The following is a 9,724-nucleotide window of genomic DNA, read 5'->3' as shown; positions in this document are numbered from 1 at the left end:
ATATACCTCACAGTAAGAGGGGATAATCTGCAAATGAGCAGTTTACCTTGTGATTCCAAATATAATGAGGGAGAAATATTAATTTTTTTGCAAGTTTGGCGTGCCAGAGAAGATGATCTCGATCGCTAAAACATGTTCAAGAGAACTAGATATGTGGTAAACACATGGAACATGTCATTCTTCCCAGATGAAATCCAGTGCTTTATTTATATTATCAATCCATTACATAATATAAACACAGTAATAATTACACAAGCCCTAGTCAGATATAATCTAGAATAGGACTAGAATGTAAGTAGCAGTCAAACTAGGTACTAAACAATACTAAACAGAGTCTAAAACTGCACAATTAGTACTACTATTAATAAAACATAGAAAAAAGAAAATAAAAATGAATCCAGGCCAGAAGGAGGCGGCTCGAGGGACACAGCAGGCGCCTGGGCCTGGGCCTCCATGGCCTTTGGCCAGCCCACCCGCAGTCCCACCGCATAAGAGGGAGGAAGCGGCGGTTACGGATAAGGTCTGAGACCCGAAGCCCGCACCACCCGCTCGATCCCCTTCCCTGCATGACGCTGATGACTGGAGTGGCCGCCGCAGCCCCTCGCGGCGCCCGAAGTCACCAACGCAGCACCGACAAGCCTTCCTTGTCCGAAGAAGACGCGATGATGACGGGGTCCGGGCGAGCACCCTCTGGCACGGCGCTGGCGAGGCCGAGGCTCGCCGGAGCCCACGAACCGGGGTGCCGGCTGGGGCGGCGGTCGATGGCGGCGACAACATGCCCGAAGCGCCGTACGGCGCGGCTACTCGAGCCCGCTGTCGTCTCCTGCTGAAGCGGGGCGTTGGCGTTGGTGTTCTCCATGCCAGCTCCAAGACGGACGACGCCGGAGGCGCTGGTTAGCGCGGAGACAAAGGCGAGCGCCGGTTGGCGCGGAGACGAAGGCGAGCGCCTCCTCATTCACCATGGAGCGCAACGGCACCGGGGCATAGCCATGCGGGCGGCGGCTCGGGCCAGCGGCCACGGCATCCGGCGTCGGCGTCGGGAGCTACCCAGCCGATGGAGGAGGGGGTGGAGGCGAAGAACCGGGGGGGGGGGGGTGCAACGCCATGCACCATAGGGGCGCTCGGACCGGCCACAAGCTATGGGTCGAGCACCCTATTCACCGACGGCGCACGCGCGCGCCAAGGCCGTGCCCGTGGGCGTGGCGAGCACCAGGAGCGGCGCGTCCGTTGATGCCGTGGCCGCATCCAGTGGCACGGTGACCACCACGGGCACCACGTCCAGTGGCGCGGTGACCATAACGGCCAGTGGCGCAACGGCCTAAACGACGGAGGTAGCGACGACCGTCCTAACAAATCAGGCGGAGAAAGAAGGAAGGCCAGGCATCTCAACGGCGGTGAGTGCTCCCTCTCTTATCCTTTCTGTGTTGCCTTTCACTCTCGCTGGTTGTCTAACAGACACAGGCATCCGTGCGGGTGCAACCGCTCGTTCAATGGACAAGGCGAGATTTCCCTTAATTACATATTATACTTTAATCTTAACAGAAATTCTCTAGCATTTTTTGTGATTAGAGAATGCCACAAAAGCTAAAAGGCAAGTTCTAACGCTAAGGTGTTGTTGTTTATTTGACATTAGTAAAGAAAAATAGGACGCAACAAGTCCCAAACATTTGGTGTTTGTCCATGTTTTATACTCCCTCCATCCCAAAATTCTTGTCTTCAATTTGTCTCGATACAAATGTATTTAATACTAAAACATGACTTGATACATCTATATTTAGACAAATCTAAGACAAAAATTTTGGGAAGGAGGGAGTAACAATTTACATACAAGGGATAACAAGTTCAGTTTGTAAGCATGGGAATTCCAAATTGCAGTTGCCATCCTAAAGTTGATGTAAAAAATGTTCAATGGCAAATCCTGAATGTTCGGGATTTATCATTTCCAAAAACTCATACGCCATGACATTTATGCCAACAACTCATAAGTTTTAGGACATGTTCAAGCATAGTAATAATAAGTAATTGGTCACAGGCGGAAAAGCAAACAAGCCCCTACAAGTCCGTTCACCCAGAACTCTATAATCAACGGAACACTGCTTCAAAAATTGTTTAGGGGCACTTGGTCACAGGCGGTGATAGAGGGTGCTATCTCCTGCAGGAATCAGAAAATCAAACTCACTATAATAATAAAACAAATACACACACTAGAAACAACATTTTAAATTTTAAAAAGGATTAAAAAAAAAGATAAAAAACAACAAAATTTCATTTCTTAAACTTCTAGAGACAGTGGTAGAAAACAACCATAGGGCATATTTCTATGCTGTTACTAATGAATTATTTAATGTATTTTGCAATTATTTAGTGTGCACTGAATTAATTAATTAGTGTGAACTCAGTGTGCCAGCCAGTTTAGCCCTACCATGACATTTGAGTCAATTAGATCATGTTTTGAAGTCACAGCCATAACACCCACAACTGACACCTAACACGACATCAACATTTGTTTTTTGCTCACATAAGGATGAACAGGATCATACAAATTCGTTACAAGAAACGCCCCAAACCAAAGCAAGCCAAAATCACTCATCACTGCAATCAAACAGGTGGTTGCGTTTAGAAACTGGTATCACCAAGCTTACCCTATCCATTTCTGAAACTGTGTTATACACATGTTCCTAAAAAAATTATGTGTTTCAACATAAAACTATGCTCATAGAAAAATCCCGCTAAGACATTTCCCAAATCCATGTACTAAAACAAATGTCAACTTGTGCATCAAACAATAATAGTTTTGTTCACACTTTTCCACAATGTCGTACCTTTATTAAAACCATCCAATTGGTTAGTTTAGTTAAGTGAGCTTTTGAATTGTTCCACACGATGTTGCACATATGTTAAAACCATGTTGGACATATGTTTCACAAGATATTTTGTTAAAACTGAAACACGAAATGAATCAGCCAATAACAAAGTTGAGATACCTCCATAGCTTTTGCTATTTCTTTTGCTTCAGCACTGCTTCTGAAGTGGTCACGGACAGGCTTGAAACAAATGTCACAAACATATTAGTGTCAAAAAAAGTACTTAGATTAAGCACACTCATAAGCTAACACACACAAATAATAAGTATATTTGTATACATTACCAAAGATTTCATTTAGCTGCTTGTTTTAGACATGTACTCATAATCTATTACAAATTTAATGCAGGAGTAAAATGAAATCATGGTCCCCCCAATCTCGGGCATGTCAATTTTCGCCAATTGTCCAAATACTTGGGTGCAACTTTCATTGCATGATAAACCTCACGACAGGTCAATTCCGCCATTTCTGCAAATACTTGGGTGTAAGATCTATTTTCCCCTACGTGCTTCATTTATGGATGTCCATCAATTTCGCCAATTGTCCAAATACTTGGGTTCAACACATAGTTTGTTGCATACGAGTAAAATGTAGTGTTCAAGAAAGCATTTTTAAGCGACGCTTAAGCTCAGCGCTGAGTGATGGCAAAACGCTTCGCTCTGGCCCTAAGCTTTTTGAAGAAACTGGCCAAAGTTCAGCTGTTTCTGAGCTAAATATCTAGCTGCGTTCACAATAATGGCAATAGGTAGGGTATGTTCCGTAACTACTTTCTCTATTAGGCTATGTCTATTTGAACTGAACTGCATATATATACCAAATCATGGACAAAATTTTCAAAACACTTAAGCTTCCTTAAGCACCCGTTGCTATAAGTTGTGGCCTTCTGCTTCACGCTTTTTTGAACATTGATAAATTAGAACTAGTCCCAAACCTCATAGCAAGCGAATTTCGCCAATTGTTCTAAATACTTGGCCACAAGATCTATTTCACCCTACTTGCTTCTATTATGTACTTAACTAGGCTGAAACAGGAAAGAAAATTGGTCACATTAAAGCTCATGACTAGGGTTCCTACTCCTGCATGCAAATCACTCATAGATTTGACACATCAATGCCCGCCCCCTTCCCCACCAACAAAGGAGAAAGGGCTCAAGCAGAAAAATAGAATCAACATTGATTCATAAGGTGACACCAAGCTTTCTTTCCACCAGAGAAGCAGGTGGTACGGGTGTCAACCAACTTCCTACCCTTCTGTGACTCGAGTCACATCCTCAAAAGCTATGATTCAATGCTGCGGGGCCAGAGGTGGGTGTGTGTGTTGGGGGGGGGGAGTTTAGGAGGCTTTCCCGAGGATCATGCTGACTACTCTCCCAACAATTGGCAACCAATGAAACAAACCCATTTTTTGGTCATGGCAAGTTTGACAAGGATACTATGTCTGCCATTCAAACATGCCCTTTGTTCCCCTAATGCCTTCAGTATGGTATATCTAGCACTAATAGTACATCTTTTAGCACTAGTCTCAACCAACTGAACTATGCCTTCCTCACTTGATATCTAATGACAGAAGAAAGACTCAATAATTATAATATAAAAAAAGAGTTACCTGCAAAATCAAGTTAGTGGCCTTGATAAGAGCCACCTTCAAATCAGCAGGATGCAGAGCGCCACTTTGATAATCAGCAATAATCTCCTCCATGCTCAAGAAGATTCTGTGTAAGGTAGCAGCTGTCAGTTGTCACAAAATATGAACACAGTTATATTTTCACAAAATTTGGGTTAGTGAACATGTGATGTATATAGTTGAACATTCAACTTGCAAATTACATAGAAAAAACTTACTTGCTGCAACTATTATCATCCATCCGAGCAACCTCAAATTTTCTAAACCAAGGTAAGATTATATACTTTATGTACTCCAAACATGGATTGTCTTCTGCAAATTTTGGAGGGCAGAAACCGTTCTCTATTTTTCTACTGACATGTTCCTGCAATAAACAGAGGGCAACTATTGAAGAATATCCATTTAATGTGTTAGAACAGAGGAATACATCACAGCTAGGCTCAAGTAACAATAGAAAATGGCTGATTATATTAGTTGTTTTTCTTAAACCTGGATATAAAAAAATGTGCAGCTCTTCTTTACACAAGGATGGAGAGAAATTTGATACTTAGTTCTGCTCTTCTATTTCATTACCGTTCAAATGGTCCACTGATTTTAGTGCAAACATACTCTTGGATACTCTTTGTGAGTGACCCAAAAACAAGAGGGGGCATACTTCCATTTCAAACAACAAAAATGAATGTTCTTTGCTTCACTTCTTGAGTTGTATGTAACAGCCGTTTGAAAAAAAAATCCTTAAAGAGTCACAGTAGCCATGAATTTTACATGCAGCATCTGATATTGTTTATTGGTGAAAAAGATAAAAGGGGATGTGAGGCAGAGTTGGGTAATTTGGGAGGCATTGGCTGACAAAAGGAAAATGATTTTTTTTAAATGGTGGGCAGCATCACAGTTCCACCTCCAAGGCTTTCCGACAATGTTTGTTATTGTTAAGACAAATATTACCTTGAAGGCAACAGGGAGGCATAGGCTGGCATTAAAAAATTGATTCATTTTGTTTTCCTTCAGGGTAAGTACTCCATAAATAACGATCGACAAAGGAGAACACACCTCATCATCTTCCATGAAGATTGGCCATTTCAGGTTCCCCCACTGCTCCCATTCTGGGTCTTGCAGAAAAGCAGGTGGCATATCTGTGTTCATGTTAAGGTCTCACATGAATTTGTGGGTGTGATGCATATGGAAGAGAGATAATTGTGTGGGACAGAAGATAATGCAAAACATAAGATACTTTGAAACAAAGCAATTTGCTCATTTTCCAACTGCATGAGGTCGCAGTATTCTCTAGCTAACATGTTGGCCCCACGCTGATCCATGCCCAACATCCATATGTCCACCTACAATAAAAAGGTATTGTGGCTTCAACTAAGCAAGCCAAAGTATAATATAGGAGTACAAATACCAAAAACACATCTAATGTATCGGATACTCTAGACCCATGTTTGCACAGATCAGAATCTAATCTAATGAATCAGAACACATGCATACTACTAAGACAAGAATAGATTTTACGGTGAATATGTTAGACCCAACAGGAAGCATCCACTCCTAAGTATAATCCATCTAATTGCTAATTAATGTACTTTCTTATCCTGCAGAATTTTTATAATCCTTGGCAAGATTGCTAAGGCGTGAAGCATGTGCAATATGGTCAAATAACATACTCCCTCCGTCCCATAATGTAAGACACTTTTTGACACTACACTAGTGTCAAAAAGCGTCTTACATTATGGGACGGAGGGAGTAGAAGTTATGTAAAAAAACAATCAAGATTCTTTGTTGCGTGTAAGACAGAAGAAGCCAACCTCTGGAAGTAGTAGAACTGCACTCTGCAAGCAAGGATACAATGTGTCAGCAGGAGTAAATTTTCTCATCATAAATGGATTTGTACTCCCAAGATCACTGCTTCATAAAAAACATCAGTAACATGTATCAAAAAATAATACGACTTGCATGTTAAAAATAGCATGATTTGCATGCATATACAATGAATAATGTATGGTACACGTATAAAAAATTCAACATGGAATGCATGTTTAAGAAGCAATAATCCAAAAATCATTGATTAAATTAAAAGATTCGAGTGAAATGAATCTCAAACAATTAAACAATATACCTTGCATCTTCTGATGCATGAATACTGAAACATCTTTTAATTTCACTAAGATTGCTATTTCTTGCAATATCCATGGCAACTGGCCAGTACTCTTCTGCATGGCAGCTTATTAAATCTGACAACTGCACAAACTCCACCCCATCGAGGTTCATGCCAGATGCTCTCAGCATCTCAATATTGTACCTGCCAATAGTCTGCACTTTGCATATGTTACCACCAATCTTAGGGTCCATTAGAGCAAACCAATCTGCCATCAACATTTTAACTTCGCATCCAGCTTTTACCAACTTATTAACATTAATTGTCATTGAAATTCCCTGCACAACAAGGATAAATCCATTTAAAACATGTAGTGAAGATCGATTACAGGCATGAAAAGATCCCCATAACTACAAACATCATCAACAATTAAGCAAAATGAAAACATCTCATATATAAATTGCTGAAGGAAAAATAAAAAGCAGAGGTAACAGATTTAGTAGTTAATATACTTAACTTAGGACATATGAAAGGTGAACATTTAATTTATAACAAAAAATTTCTATTTGATCTAACCACCCTTTACATTTAAAGATGTTTTGATTTGTTACTTACCTTCTACTGTCATTAATACAATGAGTCATGCCATGCAATGAGATCTATAGAGACTATTGAAATCCAGAAATTGTAGCATACTTGCAAAGAAAATTACCATGGCAAAGGTTTTTGCTAAAATACATAGTCAGACATAGATTGAGAAGGCGATACCCCGATTTATATGATTAAGATTGTTGGCACCTGAATTCATCCTAACTCTGGACATTTAAATGTAGGACGCTACAAACATTACATCAATGAAGGATTATTTTTCGGTGTTTCCTAAAACAGAATTTAAAATTAAGTGACCAGAAACAAGATCTAGCTAGTTATTCATATACCTGGGTTATAGTCATCCAGGGGGAGGGATCACACCAGACATAGCAAATGGGGGCGGTTTTCTCCTTCAAGAGGAGCCTCAGCTCATCGTCACTAGCATGCTCCCCAACACTACGAAGTGTGGCCAACCTTTGATCAAAGCTCCCACAAACAGTACTGTATGGTTTGAAGATACATGCTGAAGGAGCCACCCTATATTCAACAGATACAGGGCAACAGAAAACGTATAAGATTGTAATTAGTTCCCTCCTTGTTTTCTCAGGTAAATGCTTATATTAACCACTCATTCATTCTTGTAAATATCTAGTATTATTAGATGATCAATCAACCTCATTATGAGTCATAGTGACCAATTACAAATAAATAATATATCAATAATGGATAAAAATTGTGAAAACAAAAGGTGTGGCACTAGATTGCTTTTAGCTAATATATGTGATTCTCTAATATACACTAAAATATAAAAGGGCCTTTCGGGCACATCTAGATGTGTCCTAGTTATTGCACATCTAAGTGGATCAATCAAACTAGGAAAAGAAAAAGGACAAAAGAAAATGTTAGCACGAATCTCCGCGTAAAATCTAGATGTGCAATACTAAGGGCACATCTAGATGTGATTTAGCAAAACGGAATATAAAAACATGTGTTACGATCTCAGCATCCATACAGTTTCATCTCAACAGTATATGATTTGACAACAGTATATGGTTTGACAATGGATTTACTATGATTGAGACATTACAATGTAGTAACCCAGCTACCTGTGTATTATTAGATGATCGATTAGTTAAGTTAAGACTTGTGATTAGTTTGACTGACCAACGATTGATAAATTAGCTGGTGAGTTGTGGGTGTTGATTGTGCATGCAATTCATGATTAGTGGGAAATGGAGATATTAACAGAAAAGTTGGAAAGAAGGATGTGTTCGGATTGCGACCAAAGTGAACCCTAGCTTAATTTTGATTGTGAGTACAACATTGGCTTTTTCTTGGATAAAACTCCACTACCAACTCTAGTCTGTTTTATCAAGCAAATGTTCACCAATCTATTGGCAAGCAAAACCTCAAAAATAATTGCTAGCCAACTTCGTTGTCATGGCAACCTTTAGCACAAACCAAACATACCGCAAAATGTTACGAGATTTAGATTAATTAAATTTAGTGTAAATTCAAGACATATAAGAGCTCTAACCATGTTTCATCTGGTGATCAATCCATGGATGCCAATAAAAAATAAGTAGAAAATAGAAGGAAATACATGCTCTCTTCATGGGAAGAGAGGGAGTAGTGCATAATTGTGTAAACAGCAGGTGCAGCATAATTGAATGCTCCCTACAAAAACCCTATTGTACAATCTTAGCCGTACAACAATTTACCATTTTCACAATTGACTACGGATTTATAATGATTCCGCAAATTAGGCCCAAGTTAAGACTTACAAAACTGCTTCCGTTGAATTATATACGAAAAATATATTTAATAATGGATAAACTTGTATTCGGCACTACTACCTCCATTTCTAAATACAAGACTTTCTAGAGAATTTCAATACAGACTACATACGGTAGTCAGTATTGAAATCCCTAAAAAGGCTTATATCTGTCAGGAAAACACTGTTTGTGAAAAAAAAATGTCAGAAAATTATTACTTGTGAAGCCCCTCGAAAACATTGCCTCAATAATCAATAATCTAATCGGAGAGGATTCCGAATCCCTCATAGGCCTGACAAGTAAAGCTATTGCTGCGACACATGAAGAAGTGTGACAAATAAAATTTACCTGCTGTGATCTTGGGGAAAACCATCAGGTGAGACAGGCTGACCTTGTAGCTGGTGAGCCTGATGTAGCAGGTGGGAGGAGCAGCGAAGCGCCCCTGGTTCGTGGACCGATAGATTCCTATCGAACTGCAAAAGGGTACCAAACGCGCGGCGTAAGGCCTGCACGGAGAGATCTGCCGAGAAACTGCTCTTGTAACCACCAAATGCCCGCGACAACATTGTTAAGACCTCCGCCAAGGGCCAAACCCAGAGGCAACAGTCGAATCTGGCGTCGCCCCTAGATCAGCACGCGTTCAGTCGCCGCCGTCGAGGAGCTATGAAGGTTTTTCACTGTGGGGCCCCCGATGTGTGATGTTTAGGAAAGAATTGTGATTTTTAGGCAAGATCGTTCTTTCCTTGTAAGTTGTAACAGATCGACTGATAATTCTA

At 40.4% G+C, this 9,724-nt stretch overlaps 1 protein-coding gene and 1 long non-coding RNA gene across 3 annotated transcripts; one reads left to right on the top strand and one right to left on the bottom strand.

Annotated features, from left to right (window-relative positions):
* Positions 1-511: 511 nt before the first annotated feature.
* Positions 512-9,500, top strand: LOC125509817 (uncharacterized). 2 transcript variants are annotated; one of them, XR_015602377.1, is made up of 3 exons: positions 512-1,394; positions 3,213-3,348; positions 9,365-9,500. It is a non-coding gene; the product is annotated as an uncharacterized LOC125509817 (long non-coding RNA). The 2 variants fall into 2 exon arrangements; XR_007284229.2 differs by lacking the exon at positions 9,365-9,500 and adding an exon at positions 6,086-6,595.
* Positions 1,404-9,370, bottom strand: LOC147972013 (tyrosine--tRNA ligase 1, cytoplasmic-like). Its single transcript, XM_087521224.1, has 8 exons — positions 6,604-9,370; positions 6,293-6,389; positions 5,719-5,824; positions 5,538-5,620; positions 4,706-4,851; positions 4,470-4,575; positions 2,985-3,044; positions 1,404-2,152 (listed from the first exon to the last, which is right to left on the bottom strand). Exons 1-8 carry the CDS (start codon positions 6,909-6,911, stop codon positions 2,099-2,101), a joined length of 960 nt encoding a protein of 319 aa, XP_087377350.1. The 5' UTR covers positions 6,912-9,370; the 3' UTR covers positions 1,404-2,098.
* Positions 9,501-9,724: the final 224 nt, after the last annotated feature.

Source organism: Triticum urartu, chromosome 5A (assembly GCF_056163025.1).
Source record: "Triticum urartu cultivar PI428250 chromosome 5A, HENAU_Tu73, whole genome shotgun sequence".
NCBI lineage: Eukaryota > Viridiplantae > Streptophyta > Magnoliopsida > Poales > Poaceae > Triticum > Triticum urartu.
This window is presented reverse-complemented; position numbering and strand designations above follow the sequence as displayed.

Coding starts and splice junctions, on each gene's coding strand:
- LOC147972013 (XM_087521224.1), bottom strand. CDS start 6,911: ATGACAATTAATGTTAATAAGTTGGTAAAAGCTGGATGCGAAGTTAAA. Junction 5,825..6,292: donor CAGTTCTACTACTTCCAGAG/GTTGGCTTCTTC, acceptor TTTTTATTGTAG/GTGGACATATGGATGTTGGG. Junction 3,045..4,469: donor CCACTAACTTGATTTTGCAG/GTAACTCTTTTT, acceptor ATTTGTTTCAAG/CCTGTCCGTGACCACTTCAG.